This window comes from Notechis scutatus, chromosome 6, assembly GCF_049901735.1.
Source record: "Notechis scutatus isolate UNSWTSFEM ecotype Mainland chromosome 6, rNotScu1.2, whole genome shotgun sequence".
Taxonomy (NCBI): domain Eukaryota; kingdom Metazoa; phylum Chordata; class Lepidosauria; order Squamata; family Elapidae; genus Notechis; species Notechis scutatus.
Genome location: NC_142014.1, coordinates 46,678,876 through 46,699,438, shown reverse-complemented (window position 1 = coordinate 46,699,438; position 20,563 = coordinate 46,678,876). Strand labels below are relative to the sequence as shown.

Sequence of the window (20,563 nt, the reverse complement as noted above, 5' to 3'; positions counted from 1 at the left end):
TTACACTCTTCATTCTTCAGAAATTGATGAAAGATCCCCCTTGATCTAGTTCCAAGTCATCTTTTGTTCATCAGAAGAGTGGGAACTTTCTTCCATTTATCTCAAAATCACTGAGGTTGTAGTTGGATTTCTCATCCCCACTCTACTTTTTAAAGGAATATTTGCTTGATTAAAATTATTAATTCCATCCTGTTCTCTTATTCTTGGGCAGTTCAGTCTTTTAGAATGTCTTTTAGTAGATCCTTTCTGTACAGAACAGTCCAAGGTGTTATATGTATTGGTCTTCCACTCAAATTACATTCTTTAACTCTGCCTAGGTGTGCCTTGGATCAGTTATGTAATAGACATCTTTGAAAGACTTGTTCTCTTGTGTTTATGACTCTTTCCTTTTCCAAGATGCTCCTTCAGGGAAAATTTCACAACTAAGTTTCAATCCAGCATTTTTTTAAAAAAAACATGATTGTTTTATCTTATGTAAATGAGCCTGGTGACCGCTGAAGTCACTGCCATTGAACTGTGGGACTAGGCCCATTGATTTTCTTAAAAAGCTTATGCTAAATCTATAGATGATGCTTCTAACTCTTTGGTCTATTTGGCATACAGTGCATTCAGAAAGTATTCAGACCACCTTCACTTTTGTCAATTTTATTATGCTGCAGCCTGATTCTACAGTTATTGAAATTCATTTTTTCCATTAATCTGCACTGAGTAGCCCATAATGACACAGTGAAAATGGAATTGGTCTCAATAATTCTCAAATGGAAGAGTTTTGGCACAGCCAGGACGCTTCCAAAGCTAGTTACCTGATCAAACTGAGCAATTGAGGGAGAAGGGCCTTAATAAGAGAACCCTATGGTCAATCTGACTGAGCTCCAGAGATTCTGTGTGGAGATGGGATAGAGTTCCAGAAAGACAACCATCACTATAGCCCTCCAATTTAAGCTTTATGGCAAAATGGCTAAACGGAAGCCTCTTCTAAGTGTGAAACACATAAAAGCCTGCTTGGAATTTGCAAAAAAGTACCAGAAGGACTCTCAAACTGTGAGGAACAAGATTCTGTGGTCTGATGAAACCAAAATTGAGCTGTTCGGCCTCAGTTCTACATGTTTATGGAGGAAACCAGTTACTGCTCATCACTTGCCCAATATCATCTCTCATCCCAACAGTAAAGCATGGTGGTGACAGCCTGACTGAGCTTGAGAGGATTTGCAAGGAAGAATGGCAGAAAATCTCCCAGTGTAGGGGTGCAAAACTTGTTGCATCATTCTCAGAAAGACTCGAGGCTGTAGTTGCTGCCAAAAGTGCTTCAACAAAGTACGAAGTGAAGGGTCTGAATACTTATGCCAATGTGATACTTCAGATTTTTCTTTTTACTACATTTACAGACATTTCTAAAATTCTGTTTTCACTGTGTCATTATGGGGTACTGAGTGTAGATTAATGAGAAAAAAAATGAATTTCAACTGTGAAATCAGGCTGCAGCATAACAAAATTGACAAAAGTGAAGGGGTCTGAATACTTTCTAAATGCACTGTATTTTTGATATTGTCAACGTTCTAATGCTGACTATATTTTGGAAGACTTCTACAGTATTCCTGGAGTGAACAAATAGGTAAGAAGGCACATTGTCTTGGCCTTGAAGTTCCATGATTTTTCAAATGGTAGAGAACCCACTGTATAAGCCCAAGATGCTATTGCTTTACCATTCCTAATTCCACTGCTTACAGTTTTGTTGAAGACAGAAGAAAAGTCCTGGTCCAAGTTAGTTTTCATGTCATCAACTTCTTACTATATGAATATTTATAGAAGTGAAAGAAGAGAGAGGCCATTTCTTATACCAATAGCTGCTCCTAATTTTACTAGGACTAAAATTAGAAGTAGCTAATTTTACTAGCTAATTTTACAGCTACATTGTAAGTTTCTGTAAGAATAATTACATTCCTATTTTCCTCAATATTCTTCTGCATCTAGAAATTTATTTACCTATCTATGTGAATCACAGAGGCTACAATGAAACAAGTTACATTTAGAAATGTGCAAAAACATTTTGTTTGGAAACAAATGAAATGTGAATTTTTTTCAAAATGTAAGTTTTAAGCATAAAACAAGATGTTCTAACTACCGTGGAAGCAGCTTGAGCTTGAGACAGAGGGATTTCAAACTCAAGGTGTGACATCACACCAAATGATAAAAACAATGTGTTCAAACAAAAATACGCAGTTTTGGAATCAAGATGGGTGTTTTACAGAATTTCATACTAGAAACTTTTCAAAATAAAGCATTGTGCATGCCCATTTTAACCTCTAATGCAGTTCTTCAGTGGTCAACTGTGCATTCATACAATGTGCCCTACCTGAGTATTATCACTGTTGGAAACTCACTCTTCTTTCACATCTGCTATGGCAATGTTACAAACTGAAAGTAACTAGCAGGGATCATGCCTAGTCATGTGTTATATAGTTTAGCTCCTGCCAAATTAGTAAACTGTAGAATTTTTTGAATGAACCTGTCCAAACGAATATAATCAGTGTGTGTGAAGTCATTCCAAGAACTGCAGTTGCAGATAGTTAAGTAGCTTCTTGCATAAACATTTTAGCAATAATTTTGAGAGAAAAGGGAAACATGTTCTTGTAGGAATAGTTCTCAGTTTTGCAGAATGTGATTTACCAGGTGCATAACATACTATATTCTGACATTCTGCTTGCTTATACCCTTCCTTATGAAAGTTTGCACTCTGTCATGGAAATAAAGATTCCCTTGATGTATCTAGGTAGTAATAATCTTTGACAACCATATAGAATTTTCTATCTTGGCATTCTTCCACTCCCTGACTAGCATCATCTATGTCAAGCCTGATGATGACAAATAACATGATTATGCGGATGAAACTTTTGTGTAATGATGATATGACAGTGGGCGTGGCCAGGGTGGGCATGGCCAGCTCAACATTATGCAGCCCTTCCAGGCTCCATTTTCGCTGGCAGAGGCAGGCCAGTCCTTCGCTGTTTCCAGGGCAGCCCTGTGGACCAGATCTAAGCACCCCACAGGCTGGGTCCAGCCCACAGGCCTTGAGTTTGACACCCCTGCTCATAACCATTACATGTACAATGTTTCATTAGAAGATGAAGGGAAAAAAATTCAAAGTTTATCCATATGTTCCCTGACAAGATGAATCAACTACTGATCCAGTAAATGGAGAAAAATGTTTTTTCTCCTCTACTCTTAATCTTTGCATTACTTAACCTGCTGACAAATTCATTTCATATTTTGTAGTCTGTCCCAGTTCCTTTGTCCACTACCTTATCTAATTGCTTTTATTTGGATTCATATCTTGTTTCTAACTGCTGGTAGCCATTTCAGTCTGTCTGCTTATTTATAACATTCTTAAGTAAGGATATATGCAGTTAAACTAAATTACTTTCTTAAATACATACATACAGTATATATTTACTTGTACAGAGAGAGAATGTACATTAATGTACAGGGATAGGCATAGGCATAGCATGTCTGATGTTTAAAGCACGGGCTTACCATAGTTAATATTTATTATAGCATATTAAAACTCCAATATTGAAAAACACCATATACAAACACATAGAAAATGTATAAAAGTACAAGCATACCATAACTAATACTTCTATTAGTTGTACTACTAGCACATTAAAACTCTCTTACCTTGAAAAACATCTTACATTAAATTAATCATTGAAATGATTAGGGCTTTTTAAAGAAGCCCTATAAACCTTTTCAAAAATGGTTAATGGCTTTTTTTTTATTACACTCCTTTAGATTGTACTTGTAGTTGTCAGTGTACTATAGGGTTACAATGCAATTGTTGAAAATAAGGTGATTTTTTCCCTTCAAACTTGAGTGTTTATTATTACATTTTGCTTGATAAACTAAACTAGAAGGAGTATAACAACAATGTACAAAAATGTATGTTACTTAAATGTTTTTATGAAATATATTTAATATACAAACAATCTAAATTAATAAAACATGAGAGATAAAACCTTTTTGGTTTGGGATTGGTTTTGTGCTAAGCTGAAAACAAGTGAAGCATGTTATGACACCAATGCATTAATTAAGAAGGGGTTACTGAATTCAAGTTGCCCCTCAATCAGAGATCTAAATAGCTCACTTTTGGCCAACTAAGTCACATTAGGGTCTATCTCAGGCAAAAGCTAGGATACAGATAGACTGCAACTTACAAGTGTTCTCCAGCATGCCTGTAAGCCTGTGCTATCTAACCATCAAAGTCCTTCATCCCTAAAATCGACTCCCATTTCATAGGACTCAGGAAATCGTCCTACCTGACTTCTGCCCCTCTCCATCTCATGATGGCACAAACAGATGGCACAAACTAGATGTAAGGAGGGCACTCTGCAGATACATCAAGAGAACATCGACATATCGCAAAACTGAAGCCCTGTTTGTATAATTTCAGCTGTCTTCAATGATACCAAAGTCTCTTCATCAACCATAGGCCATTGGATCAGGGCTTGTATAGCCAAGGCCTATGAGATTCAGACTCTTCCTGTACCCAGACAAGTAACTGCCCATTCAACTAGAAGTGCAGCTACCACAACTGCCTGGGTGACACATGCCTCACTTGAGGACATCTGCAGGGTGGCGACGTGGTCCCCCCCCTCTCTTTTCGTAAGGCACTTCAAACTGGACACAAATGCCTCAGCAGAGGCGGCCTTTGGCGGAAAAGTGCTACAACGAGTGCATACAGATAGGGGTTCACAGGACCAGACTTCTTCCCACCCATAGGGACTGCCAGCTTTGGTATGTCCCATTTGTGTGGATTCTCACATAGGCATGCTGGAGAATAGGTGTTGGCTTACCTGAACGCAGTTTCTCAGCATGCCTTGGAAGAATCTACTCCCACCCTGGCAACTGTCTGGTCCAGTGTCCAGGTGGGAGGCAGAGCCAACGCCACAAAGAAGATCATCAGGTGCTTGCGCCTTCGTCGTGACTGGGGCTTGGGGACTTCCTGGCTCAACAGGAAGAGGCATGGCAAAGATTGATGACTCAGTCTCTGGGCAGAAAGACAAATTGAACCCATATGTGTGGATTCTTCCAAGGCATGCGAGAAACTGTTCAAGTAAGCCAACGCCTAATCTCTTAGCAATTGTTTAAAGTTATAATGAACTCTTTCCCCAAAGTATTTATGATCTGTTTTCTGAAGATCTGACAGCTACGCACCCCCCCCCACCTCAATCACTTGACCGTACTTTAAGTGCTGAGCAACCAGCCTGCGTTTGCATCCATTTTCAGCATCCTACAGTCACATGACATCATTTTATGCGAAACCGAGCATTATTGTCTGGCTTGAAATATCCCTAATCATGATTTTGATGATGATGTATTTAAAAATTAATGTCCCAGTTTGTATAACTACATAAAACCAAGTATTTATCCATGGCATTAAATATTCTGCATGCTATGCTATGCATGATGAAAGTTTTTTGTACATTCTCTTCTGCATTGAGAACACAAACATCCAAGCTTATGGATTTGTTTTCATGCTTTTTAGGTGGAAATAATTATTTGCAATGCATTTGCTCATTCATCATATTAAATGAATATTAAGTAAATATATTTTCATTGTTGAAATTCAATAAATGCTATAACTAAATAGTCATGCTTATTTAGGTGATTTCAATATGTAATTCTTTGTTTATGTTGGTTCCTCCCAAATAATAAATAGATTACTTATTATCTTCAATAGTTCATCATGGGTAAAAATGTTAGTCAAAGAGATCATGATTATTAAACAGATAAGGGTTAATGTTTTTTTTTTAAAAAAAAACAAGTTTTATTTTCAAGACAAACAATACATAAATACACATAAACACAAAACATAAAAACATAAAAAATCTATTTTCTGAAAGTTGCTTAGTCCCGGGTTAAAACTCTTGGTACAGACACAAGTTCAGTTTCATATTCATTTTACATACCATTTCATATCTTATTAACATTTTCAATTTTCTATATAACTTCTCCTCTCCTTTAAATTTTCTCAGTTTTTTTTCCTCCTCTCAATTCATATCCTAATATTTATTATTCTTTGTCTGTTCTATTACAGCCAATCATTTATTTTTCTTCTTTAAAAAAAAGAAGAAATACTTCTCCTGTACACTATATGGAGATGATGCCTTTATCTTTTTCCCTTATATTTATAGTAGATAATATAAAATACATAACATACATTGGGATTCTGTCTGGTACATTCTAAAATTATACTATATTATCAAAAATAGTACAAATCTATTCATTAATATTAATATTCATTCATATCTTAGACGTTTAACTCATTACTTTTCAATTAAATCACATACTTTTATGAGAGCCCTATTTTCCATAATTATCCCCCCCCACATCACATATTATAGCTCAATATTTCATTGAAATGTTCCTCCTTCTTCTACTTCAAATCTCATTTCACAAAATTTTTTGCTAGTATACCATGTTCTAATCATTAATTTTAACAATCATTTATATCTTAAATATTTTATCCATTTCAATTGAGTATTATGCCTTTGTGGGAACACTTATGCTTTCCACGATTATTACCCCCTACATCACAATCTTGAATCATATTTCATTACAGTACTCTCTTTTTCTTAACAAAAATTTCACTTATTTATGTTAGATATTTTATCACATTTTAAGCTACATATTATTTCTAATTTTCTATAATTACTTCTAAATACAGATATAAAAATGCAATCTTATGTACCTTTCTAGAATCCCATTAACAATAAGATCTATCCATTATCTCTGAAAAACTTTTGCTTCTTAATATCCTGCTCCCCACCATTAGAGCTTCTCATCCCTTCCTTTCTCCCTTGCTTCTTCTTCTCCTTGTCCTCTTTAACCCCTTGTCTCTCCACCTCCCTTTTATTCTGCTTTCCCCCTTTCTGTTGTTTCTTAACATAATGTCCCTTTTTCACCTTATTCTTCTCTTTTTGGGCTGTTTTTTCAGATCTTAAAGACCTCTTTTCCTTTTTCTCTTGCTTTTTCCCGTCTCCAATCAGTCCTTTTTTCATCAAAGATGGCTTCTTCTTCTTCTTTGTCCCCATCATCCTCATTCTGCTTCGCATAAATATAAACCGCCATTTCTAAGTATTGAAAAATAGTGCCAAGTCCATCTTCCCCTCCTTGTTTTTCTCTTTCATATTTTTGATATATAAGTTCCAATCCATCCACAGGTGATGCCATTGTGTAGAGAAAAAGTTTTTCCAAACAATCACCCAGATGATTTAATCAGAAATAATTTCCAAAGGTTCCAAAATCACCAAACAATCCAAACAGACTGTTTCTTTTAAATACCTTCTTCTTCTTCACTTTTTCTTTCTGAGGTTAAAGTAATCACAAATCCTTTTCAAATATATTTTTGGAAGTTTTTAAACTCTTTGCAATTCTAGGCAATCTTCTCCTTATTTTCAAATTTTGCTCTGATTTTTTTTCACTCTCCCTTCCCACTCACAGCCAAAAAGATTTTTCCCCCCCGCTGTCACTTTAGGAAGGAGAGTAGAACAAAGAAAAAAAAACTTTCCCCTTTAGGGTATTCGCAGCTTGTGGCTCTCACAAGGAACAATATATCCTTAACAGCTTTCAAGGTTCCAAATCACTTTCTCCCGTCTTGTCCCGGTTAAAAGCACCTTTCACTTTCTCCAGCTTTCTCCCTCCTGCACTTGCTTACCCGGCTGCAGCTTTCTTCGTGGTGGCCATTACTGACCGCCGTTCCTCCGCCTCGGGAAAAGGGAGTTTAGCCTGCTGGGGAGGGGTTTGCGGCACCCCCAAACCCCTTGCCGGATCCCCTGTCTTCAGCTGCCTCTACGGGCAGCTATATCCCCCAGATCCAAATGGATCGGGGGAACCTTGGCGGTGAATGCAGCAGGGATCGCGCGGTCGCAAATCCCTGCCGCCGCCGCAGGCTAGCAAACCGGAAGCCGATAAGGGTTAATGTTTTGAATAACATTTTGAATGACATGTCTTTTTTTCAGTGACTGCTATTCATTCTAGATATACAATTAATAAAACTATTAATTCTAAAAATATTTGAATATTTACAGATTTTCCTTGAAACAAAACACTGCCCTCCAAAACATTCTCCTCAGATATACATTCTGTTTCTGCCATACACTGAAATCGTTTCTTTTTTTAGTAATCCTTTCTTGAGTTCCTGCTGTGTTTGGTTTGATATTTAAGGATAGAGTAGCATACTCTGTGTACTTGTTGACCTGGCTAATCATTAAAGTACTATAAGCATTTTCATATTTATTTACAGTATGATTTGTGAAAAAGTCTTATGAGACTTTCATTAAAGTAAATAATGTTTATTAATTATAGTTCATATAGAGTTATTTAAACATAAATTCATTCCAAATTTTAGTATATCATTCTAAATTACATTAACATACTTGAACCTTATTCATCTTAATACTTTTTAATTGTTCAGAAACCTGTTGGTTTAGAATCTTTTACATTTCTTTTATGTAATAGTAATAATTTAAGATGATGCTAACGCATCTTTTTGGTCAGGAGATGTTTTAAATGCATATATTGCTATTCTGTAATTTTGGACAATTCAGATTTTTCTTACAACACCTAAATGTTTTAAAAGGTTGTTTAAAAATCAATTGATCAAGAGTATTAATATTTTTTGGCCCATGAATTCCAAAAGTGGCAGTTTCTCATGGGAATAAGTGTCATATTAGGCTTTTTTCCCAACACATCCAAATATGCACTAAGCCTTTAATGTAGGAAAACAGTTGATGGGGTAGCAAAAGAAAATCAAATCCCTATCACAATTTCAAAGAGAAAATAATAACTTTCAGCTGGTCCAGAAGGCAGTGAAACTCCTTTAACATCACTGCTATGGAAATTAAATTAGCTCCAAGTAGGTTTCTGGGTGCAATTCAAGATGCCAGTTACAGTCATTAAAACCTTGCATGCATGGCATGGGACTGAATTCCTTGTGAGACCACTAATCCTGATGATTTATGCCCATCCTACTAGATCTGGAAGAGTGGGTATGCTGTACGGTCTAAAAAACATGCCTTTTCTGCTGTGGCATCTGTCTTATGGAACAGTCTTATAAATTGCCTTCACTTTGTTGGTGTTCAAGAAATGGTAAAGTCATAATTTTCACCTAGGCACCCAAACACCGAGAGCCAATTTGTTGATGAAGCTAAGCATGGTTGATCAGTGAGTGCAAGTTTTTATTCATTTATATCATTTTCATTCAGTTATTGGGGGCTCAGTGTGATTTATTGTTTAATTTTTTTAATAGTGTTTCTAATTTTCTCACTGCTGTTCTGATAGATGGTTATATATGTTTGTTTAATAAATAAATACATTCTCTAGCCATGCTCCAAGGCTCCATCAAATTAGATACCTCAAATTAGAAGTATCTGAGTAAATTCCTAAGATTAAGCAGAATGATGCAAGTGATTAGTGAAGACATTCAGTAAATGGTACAATCAAGTTACATCGGCAATTAATGTGTAGAGAATGGCATCATTCTATGCATGTGTTCTGCATTTGTCTCAGATTTGCCACCTGCACACACACATATATGAATGAGCACATTATCTATAGTGCAGCTGCTTGGAAGCATAAAATGTGCTATACAGTCTTTTAGCAATGAACAGATAAAGAGCATTATTAGTGTATTTGAATTGCCATACTATATTTGCATCTTGTTTCTGGAACTGCACTTTAGATACATATATATTGGCTTTTGGGAGTGAACCATATATGATTATTAAGCATTGATCTGTAAAAATGATATGTCATAGATTACTATCAATTTTTCATCAATATGAATGTTTAGAAAACAGCTCTAGTTCAGATCAAAATTCAAATGCGCAGATCAGTATTTAACTATGTGGTTCTATATTTTTCCAATTACGTCAAAGCCAAAAATAATTCATTATATATAGAAATAACTATTTTAAATTATTAATACATTTTATTTAATTTTATCTTTTATACAGAGGGTAGAGAAAAATAGTCCTTTTATTATCTGATTTATATCCTGCTTTTCATGCAGGAGGTAGCATATATAGCATATATATGGTATATATTATCACATATATATCACATATGTGAGCTGTACGCAACAAAATTTCATTTTAATGTATGCCGATTAGTGTACATTCAAAGTGACAATAAAGTTATTCTAAGTCTAATATATAGCACTTCTTCCTCCTGTTTTCTTTACAACACTGACCTGTAAGACATATTTGAGAGAAAATGACTGACTCAAAATTACCCAATGAACTTCCATGGTTGAAGGACGCACTAGAAAGAGGGTTTCTGTGGTTCCAGGCCAACCTCTTAATCACTGCAAGTCATGTTTCTTTGTTTTCTTACCTTATTGCAAGCTGCAGTAATTAAATGCAATTTCTTTTTAAGGAATTTTAAGGAAAGAAATTCACACATCTCTGTTTACTACATACTGTACTTTTCACACTGAGCTATAGGTTAAATAATCATGTTTTCTTGAATAAGCAATCCATAGTTTAAGGAAGAACTATACCTTAGTGTAAAGTATATCTAAATGTCTGTAATAATAGTGTTGGCTATTGGTTATTATATAATAAATTATGCCATGTTAATGAGGATGCCTGGCTTCTACAATTTGTATGGGTTGTGTTAAATTGGGAAATTATTCCTTTTTCATAGAATGGCAGGAATCCGTGGGTTCTTGTCATAGTGTTTGACCCACATTGACCTTTATTAAGTAGAGGAGTACTTTTTTAAAAGAAATAGGTTCAGCTTCTAAAAATGTTATGACATTCTGTAGTTATTTGCATGTTTCACTTTCAATATGTGACATAATCCATTAGTAACTCAAACAATAGAATCACCTCCTACAACAGAATAATTTATATCTGAGATGGAAGGAAGTAAATTTGCTTGGATTCTCATTATACTTGTCAGGCCAAGAGCTAAGTGTTCAGTGTCAGAGGATGAGGTTGAAGTAGCTTGCATGGTACTTCATACCAGTAGTTGTAAAATATTCTGTCCCATCCTACTTCACCAACTCATTTCTCATCTATACTAACTAATCTATTTGGATTACTATTATTTCTGATGCTAGAAAAAGTTACCAGTACTACAAGAGTATTGGTAATCTATAATTATATTTTAATACTTGGTGACTTGCTGAAAGATCTAATTCCATAGTTATAGACATTGAATATGGAATATCATGTGATCAAGGTTCGGATCAGAGCATTGAATGACTTAATTCAGTCTTTATCAATTGGTTTAACTTCAGAAGATTACCAGATGCAACTCTGCTAGAAGAGATTCTTTATTAAATACAAGAATCAAAACATATACACAAAAGTGAATTGCTTTGGGCAGTGCAAAGAAGTAAAATTTATAGGTCAATTCTAAACTCTAAATCTTTTTCTTCCTGTATTTTCTGTTAATGTATATACTTAATTTAAAATTAATTATTCATCTAGTGGCCCTTTGTGACCTGAAAAATACTAGTTGTCCCTCACCATACTCAGTTTTTACAAGTAGGTGCTACAAATTAAAGTTAGTTCATCTTATTTATTACAGAGGGAATTAAGGAAAGTATTTGGAATAAATTCTGTGTGCCTTCTTTCCAGCAGATCTTTTTTTTTTTTTTCATATCTTTCTTTCTGTTTCTTTTTCTCCAAGTTACAAGTTGCATGTTTTGATTCTCCTAACAAGAGGTGAATGATTGTGCTTTTTCATCAAATGGGCATGGGAAGCTGAGAGATACAATCTGGTTTTCCCCCTCAGATGTTAAGATTTAGGTTCAGGGAACGCTTTTCTGGGCGACTTTCCTGTATCTGTTATTCTGTTATTCTGAGAGAGAAAGAGAGAGAGAGAGAGAGAGAGAGAGAGAGAGACTATGTCTAAACCAAACCCAAATTAGCACAAGACATACTACATGAGTGGAGAGTCAAGAGAAACATGAAAAATCATTTTCAATAAGTAGAAATTTGCATTTCATCTATAATAAAATATGTAGATTTTATATTTCTAAAAATTGGAAATGCATTCCAATCATTTCTTATGAGTCCCAAAGAATAATTCATCAGTAAGCTGCTAAAAATCGTTTCTTATTGGGAACAGTTACCATACTCCATTGGAACTGTGACATCATCAGAAATCTGTGTAAGGTTTTTTCCCCCCAGAGTTCTGTTGCTGATGCCAACCATTTCTTGACACATTATACAGGCATTCAATTATTGATTGGGTTATTCTTTTCTTGTTCATTATAGGATACCACTAGCTTTAATTTCATTATCCTTTCAAGAACCTCTATGTTGATTAGCTACCTTTGATATTTAAATATCAGAAATTTGAGTGTCATTCAGGAATGTTTGATTTTCAATTCATCCTTTTGATTTTTTTGATTGGTGTAAAAAATACAGATATTTTAGTATGGAAGATATAGAACCAGTGGTAAGAAACACGTGTTATTTGATATAGAGTTTTTGAATAAGAATGAATTGATAGTATCTACTCTTGATTATTTCTGATATAATTTTTTAAAAATTCTAATCCATTTTTATTAGCATTTGAAAACTAAATGCTGTAGTCAGAAGGTTAAATAAAGTATGATTTTTACATCATAAAGATAGAAAAATCAAATTATTATTTGTGGAAGTTGCTGTCTTTCCTTTTTCAAATTCTTGTATTTACCTTTTTGAAAATAGAAGAGTAGCTGTGGATGTTTTCAAATTTAACAACTGTCCTCTGACGATTCTGCTGTTAATTCTTGAGAGCTAGTCAAAGAAAGAAATTGGAAGCAATGTAGAAACTGACTACTTTACTAGAAGTGCACACTGACTCATACCCCCTTACAGATTGATGATTAAATGCAGCTCAGGCTACAATCCATAAAAATTGTGTGTGGGCTTGCTTTTTGTTTCTGCTAGTATTTTGTGGTGGAAGTTGGCCGGGAAATGGAAAGGGATGTAAAACAAGTCACTTTTAGAACCAAAAATTACATGGATTCCACCAAAATGGAATCCATTGGGGCATATATAACAGTAATCTACATAATATCCACTTGTGTTTGTCATTTGTGTTTCACAATGTTTCTATAAAGCAAAATTTATCTAGGGAGATATTGTAGATAACAATAAAAACAGTAAGTTCAATGGAACTGTATATCATGGTATACAGATATAGGAAATGAACTAAATGAACTAGAAGATTAGTATTTTCTTTGGGGTTTAGCACTACTGTACAGCTCTTCTTTAGTTTTGGGTAATAGCATGAAAGCAGAAGACAAACAATAAGGATTTTATAAAAATTTGAGCAGAGATAAACAACCTTGTGGCTATCAAAAAGTACATACCTTCAGGATAATTTGAGGAGATACTGAACTAAACAATGGCAAAGGGCAGAAAATAAAGTGAATTGGGACATCTATTCTTCCCAGCCACCCTTTTTGTATTCTTTCTGAAATTTTATTTGTCTCCCTCATTGTCTTTCTGACCCATCTCTCTTTCTCTCTCTCAAGCAGGGCATTGCAGGGAAGGGACAGCTGTCTCCTTTTGGAAGCTTTTAATTAGGTCAATGACTCAACTTTGAATCAGTTTTTTACTCCTAAGAATTACCTGGACAAGTCCTTGCAATTTTCTTGACAACATTTTCAGCAGTAGTTGTCATTTCTTTCTAGAGCTAAGAGGAAGTCACTACTCAAAGTCATCCAGCTGACTTCCAAACCTAAGTCAAGATTAGAATTTAGTTCCTCATTCATAGCCCAGCACCGTAACTATTAGACCAAACTGGATTTCTCAGCAGGCAATTACAGTACATCATTTATATTGTGGAATAAACAAATTGCTGTTTTCTCTGGCAGTCTTGTGACATTCTTTTGCATATTAGGTCAGCATGGTAGCTATTGTATATTATTTTTGAGATATGGCTAGTAAATATGAACATTGTGGTTTACTGGGTCATTGGTTTCTGTCTGATTCTCCTTTCTGCCAACATACAGTATCACTTCAGCTTGCTATGAATGTTTTCTCACAAAGGTAGTTTAGGTAGTTCACATGGGGGAGCATCTTATACGGTTGAATTATATATATTGCCTAGTATGGGTATGGCTGCATACATACATACATACATACATACATACATACATACATACACAGCACAATAAAAATTTAAGACTTAAGAGAGGTGCATTTTTTTTTTATTAAAGCTGCACAATATTTATGTACTCTCTTGCATATACTCTTTTAAAAATAATAGGTATACTTTGAATGATCTCTGATATAAAAAGGGTTGAATTGTTCAATTGCACATTAATTCAAGTTGACTTTAAAATGTTACATGAATATATATTCAAAATTTTGGGCTTCTTTTGTTTTCTTGCCCCAAACCTTCACTTTTAATGTATATTGACAAGCTACTGCAATGGATATATTTTTGTCAGATTAATAAGTGTTTTATCGTTAACGATTATTTTATTTTGTGTAAAAGATGTGCTTTTGTATGCTGCCAAGGCTTTTATCATTTGAAATAAAAATGGCATCTACTCCTAAATGTTCACTCCATCATTTTGCTATGAATATATACAGTGAATATTTCCATAGCTGGATATTATCTTGGTCTCCCATTGTTGGCACTTGGCACAGTTTCTCTTTTCCAATGTTGTACCAGATTAATTCTTGGCACTGTCAGCATATATCTTAATAAATTATGGAGCTTTTTGTTTACATTCTTTGTGATTATACCTAATAAAAACATGTGTAGTTCTAATTTGAATCTTATTTTCAGAATTTTCAGTATGTTTTGTATGTTTCTTTGGGTCAATGTTCTTTTATTGTGGTATTTCTAATATTTATTATGATGTGATTTGTTTATCTTGGCAGTCATGGACAGTTATAGCATGTGTAGAGTATTTTGAATCAATTTTCTTCCAAATTGTAGCTTGGTATAAATTGTATTGATTTTTTCCCCATTGTCCCATTTTTATTATTTTGTCAAAATTTTGCATGCATTTTATCATGCAATTTTTAATTTGTCCACTCCATATCATATTTTTAAATATCAATTATAAATAAATCTTACTAAATTGTCAATTCTGCTTTTAATTATTAAATACATATTGATAGATAAACGCAACAATAAATATATTTTTCATGATTATGGTAATACCACGTTTCTCCAACAATACGCCCCCCCCCCATAGGAAGACCCAGCATGTTTTCTAGGCATAAAATGAAATTAAGCCTCTCCCCCCAAATTTAGGCGTAGTTTAAAACATGCAAAATTGGGGGGGAAGGCGGGGGGAACTTGCCATGAGGAGTGCCTTGCAGGCAGCTACGCCTCACCATCAGCCGCTCCTAACAGCCAATCATGGTGGAGCACGGAGGGCTCCCTTACCCGGGTCAGCAGGCGGGAGGTGGTGTGGATGTCCGGCAGCATTTCAGCCGCTTCTCAGGCCTCCGTAGCTTCCACCGGTGCTGGCGCCTCTCTCACCAGTGCCGTCTTCACCGTCGACGCTTTTCCCTCAATAACAGCATAATTGGAGACGTGGGGTGTGAGAAGAGCCAGTGAGCTCTGCTGCTGCAGGTGCGCTGTGCACAGCCGTCCTGCATTCCAAGCACCCAGAGAGCTAGCTGTCCCTTCACAGCTGCGCAGCTCGGGAGCTGCCTGAGCGCTTGGAATGCAGGAACTGGGCTGCGGCGCACCGGGACTTTTGCAAACTTGCAGAGCCTGAGGCTAGAGCATCAAGGGTAGCAGCAGCAGAGACGCTCGCTCGGCTTTTCTCACGCCCACCCAGCCACTCAGGATTAAACCAAAACGCAGCGTGTGGCGCTCCCAGGTACCTCAAAATCTTTTTTTTCCCGTTGTTACGGGGACGGGAAAAGCGGGAGTGACTCAGATGCTGTTGTTGGAGACGGTGCTGGTCCGTTTGGGGGAGAAATTAATTCACCCCCGAAAAGATGTCCTAGCCGTTTTTTTCGGGGCTCAAAAAAAAATAAGGCCTGGCCTTATTTTGTGAGAAACACTGTAGTTTTCTCTTAGCTACAATGAATTTCTGGTACTTAGGTGGCTTATAAATTTTGGTAATAATTCCTTTGAACTCAGATAATTACAGTTTGCACTTTTTTTTTTTTAAATAGGCTTTCTCAAGCCAGGTTTATAGCTGGTAGAATGAAAAAGTTTAAGAGAAGACTTTCTTTAACACTGCGTGGGAGTCAGACTATTGATGAGTCACTTTCTGAACTGGCTGAACAAATGACAATTGAAGAGAACAGCAACAAAGATAACGGTAAGTACATGCACCATGTTTATTATTTTTGTAAAGTACTATACTAAGGGGAAATGAACATGCTATTATTGATAATAATCACCTTAACAAGATGAATTATGAGTTTGGAATTAGTGTAGCCATTCATTTTAATTTGGGTAACTATATTTGCTTTTCATAAAATATTCTAATGTGTTTTGTTTAGTTTATTATTATTGAAGAACATATTTTAATTGAATGCTACCAAATTGAAGTTATGATTGAATTGCAAAAATCCTGCATCATTCCATTCCTATTAGCATCATTGCTACATCCCTATTTTTGCAGCCCAGCAGATATATTCCATTTCACATTGCATTTTATTTTCAGTGTTTTGCAGCTATTTGAAATTTCAGTTATGGAGCAGTTTTGTTTAAAAGTGAGAGCTATGTTTGCAATCTGCTGGATGTTTAGTATTGCTGAATAAAATGGTGACTAGTCCAAAGTTGATATTTATGTACTTTAACAGATAAAATTGTATGGGTTGAAAAGTATATTCCATCTAGTAAAATAATACAGATCTATAACAAGGTCAAAATACTTAAGATGTTTAGAATTTCTTTTCTAAAATAAAGATTCTGGACTAAACATATATTATGGGTAATGCAAAGAAGTTCTGCATCTTTGACTGGTGTACAGTGGTGTGCTGGTAAACATGATAACGAGCTTGCTAGCTCTATTCATATCATTGCTGGGTGTTGTGATACATTCAGCTTGCAACAATCTAAGAAATTAACAATCAGTTTCCATGAACTGGTACAAGCTAAGTCAGCACATCACTGCTGGTATAGTATATTTTTCCTTGGTTTAAATAATTTGTTGAAGTATGTATTTCAGGCAAAAGGATCATATTTTGTATATACAGTCTCTTGATTCAGTTCCTTGTAAATCTAAAAGAGTTTCAGATCAGAAGCTTGATTTCTCATGCAATCTTTGAAAAATGGTATAGTACTGGATTTCCAGGCATGAATGGTGAGCTAGTGGATCTCTGAATGGGCAGAGACAAGATTATGGCCATGACTGAAGGACCAGCAAGTAGACTGGTCCCACAGAACTTCTGCAGATAAAAAGAGGGGAGATCACCCATCCTTTTAGAGGGTTACTTCTCACAAGGAGAGCACACAACAGCGGTTTCCCAAGGGTTTTGGTGCCAGGAGATGAAGGGAAACCAACATAGTCTCAACCACAGCAGAGCCTTTTTAAGGACACTGCTAATAAAGTTCTTCAAAATAACAAATTTGCAAAGCAACCTGATAAGTTTATCTTCATTTCAGAAATTTAAAAAAAACTATGAGTTTAAAAAAAGAATAGCAAAAGCTAAATAAGACTTTAATTCAAGAAAATATAAACAAATTAAGAGAACAGATGAATTTGGACTAATAGCACTTTTCCTATAAGATTTTGAAAATAATTATACAAATAGCACGTTAATGGGAAATTTTTAGTCTACCTGAAGTTATAACAGAAATTCAAGATTTTATTATTTCAAGGGGAACTAAAGATTCGAAGCCTAAAAGGAAACAAAAATTAAAAGAAGAGGCTTGCATTTTGTCTTCGATCAGCATTGAGATAAAATAACAGAAAATGATAAAGAACATTTGAAATATTCCAGGAAATAGTTGAATGGGGACAAAAACTAGCAGCTACAATGTCAGCTTCTATCCCAGGGCAGTAGCTCTTTTGAATTCTGCTGTATAGTGCAGTGTTGGTATGGTATCAGGGGTTTCTGGTTCAATGTGTGAAGAGTGAAGGATGTGTGTTTGTGTTTATTTTCATGGTCATGGTCATGATGTGCACTGAAGATGGTGTTTGATTTCGTTGTACGAGGTGCAATGACAATAAAGTAAACTAAACTAAACTAAAGCAAAGATGTCTTCTACTATGGATAGATTATTTCCCAAAAAATGTTAAAGAAATCACAAGGCTGTTAGAAGCAAAAAGGAAAAGTACAAATTTGTTTGACCAAAATTAAAATTAAGACATATTTCTATAAAACTCTGGAAACACTTTTTTTATAACTTTGAACAGTCCCTAAACAAACTGTTGTAAGTCGACGACTACCTGTAATACTAGCCTAGAGGAAACTAGAGAAGAAAGGAGGATCATTGATAGATTCGTATAAAATTAATATCTTTTTAGGTATCTATTGAAGGAAAATTGAGAGCTCTGGAAGTTATTAAATCCCTGGTCTAAGACAGGCAGTGCATCTCAATTGTAATTTTCCTTGGCAACTAGCAAGGTTGCTTTCTCACCTATGTCATTTTTGTTTGACTTTAATTAAATGACATAAGAGGGTGATATGCTACATGGTGGTCTGGTCTCCAGATAAGGTGCACAGTTATTCTTAGAAAGCAGAATTATCAGTTGGTACCGCTTGGAAATGTGCCAGTCTGCCCTGAAAAGAACGTAAAGGTAAGTTGCAGGAGTCGAAAGCAACCTGAGGAAAGGAGCTCATTTCTTCAAGTAGCTGCTACGTGATTTGCTGGGCACTCCAGGTAGCTCTCCTGCATATAAACAAATATTGATAGCTTAAAAGAAGGGAAAAAAAGATTAATGATGTGCTCTGAGAATATCATAGGTGCCCTCTAGCCCACCCCCACCCACCCTGCTCCACAAAGTTACAGTACCTGCTAGGCAATACTCTCTGACATAAAATCCTACCTTGTCCTCCTCATCTTGCTCTGATTCAGAAACAAATACATTTTTGCAAATAGGAAGGTAAGATCTTGTCAACTAAAGTTTTTTGTTGACTTTTTTTCTGTTGTTTTTTTCAACAACAACTGCGCAGTAAAATCTGCTTTTTGTTAATCTCTAAATTTCATGGAAATCATTTCCCTGAATAGTGGTCACCATTCATTTATATGCAAGTGGCTGTTTGCCAGCCATTATGGAAAATCTGGAATTAAAACAGAGAACACACACACACACACACACACACACACACACACACACACACACGGCTTAGGGAGATCTTTTTTTGGGGGGGAAACAACATACAAAAAAGAAAAATACAAATCTACAGTATACGTGAGTGCTTTCTATTGCCTTTATATTATCCCATACTCTGTTTCTTTTACTATTGCTGTTACACAGTTATTATTATTTCTATATTTTGAGTGCCCATAGACCAGTGTTTTCCCCTTAGAGACATTGGTCTTTCTTTAATTCCTCTCTCTCTAGGATTTCTTCTGCCTTTTTCTTCTTTACTAAGGGGCACTGCATAAAGCACTTGCTTGCGCCTTCTCACATTGTGCCTTGCTGTGTTTTTGCTCTGCTCTGCTGTGCCTCTTCTTTTTCCTTTGGGCTATTCAGTTTCTGTGAAGGAAAAATATATTCTTTTACTTCATTGTATTCTCTGTTTGTTGCTAGCTGCAAAGCTTCCAAAATGCACATCTCCTCTTTTCTCTTCCATTACCTATTTCAAGGTTACAGATTTATAGGTAACTTTGCCATGTTGATGCTAAGGAAAAGGCTCAAATAGGAGAGGCAGAGATCCTATTTTTTTCACCAGCCTGCTCTTCCATATATTTACAATTATATGTGAAAGTTTAAATATCCTTGGTCAAATTATGTGTTTCAGTTAATCCCTAAATGAACAAAAAATGATGCAACTCTTGAGTAGTACAAATTTATATGACATCTTCCTTGAAATGCATACTGACCATTTATGTGCAGTTATCTGTAAATTTAAAAGAAGAAAATAGTGACTATGACAGATGCAAAATGTAGAAATCATTTTGATTAGTGCTTTCTAATACCTCCTTTGTCAAAAACAACAGCTTTTCCTGTAACTGGACAGGAATTCCTGTAAAAAGACTGTCTTCAAGAGCTAATCTTCTTCAGAAATGGAAGCTGAAAGGAAGTTAGATGTTTCAGAAAGAAAACAGCTTGAAATGTACCTCTAAATCAGTCATGAAGTATTTACAGTACAAGAAAGAAAAATAAAAAATGCTGGCTTGCCCTTCACACTCCTCAAAGTTAAATACTGTTGAAAAACTGTCAGGAAAGCTCAAATATTAAGCATATTAATGCATATTAAGAAAATCTAAAAGTATTTCTAAACTAGAGAGTTTTTGCAAGAAATGAGGGGATCCAAAAGCAATAATAAAAAGACTAAAAAATGCTTACAGGAAAATTATTTACTCCCAAAGGAGATGTTACAAAATGCAACTGTGAAAAGTGTACAAACTTCTGTATCTGCCATATTCACTGTTTTTTTTCTTTTGAATTTATAAAAAAAAT

The 20,563-nt window shown here is 35.3% G+C and overlaps 1 protein-coding gene across 2 annotated transcripts in view; it reads left to right on the top strand.

The window, feature by feature from the left end:
• Positions 1–20,563, top strand: part of CDK17 (cyclin dependent kinase 17) — a 92,549-nt gene that overhangs the window by 30,557 nt on the left and 41,429 nt on the right. For both annotated transcript variants that reach the window (XM_026694038.2, XM_026694042.2), the window contains exon 2: positions 16,155–16,303. In XM_026694038.2, coding sequence (XP_026549823.2) covers positions 16,186–16,303 — 118 coding nt within the window. In that variant the 5' untranslated portion in view covers positions 16,155–16,185. The remainder of the gene's footprint in view (positions 1–16,154; positions 16,304–20,563) is intronic.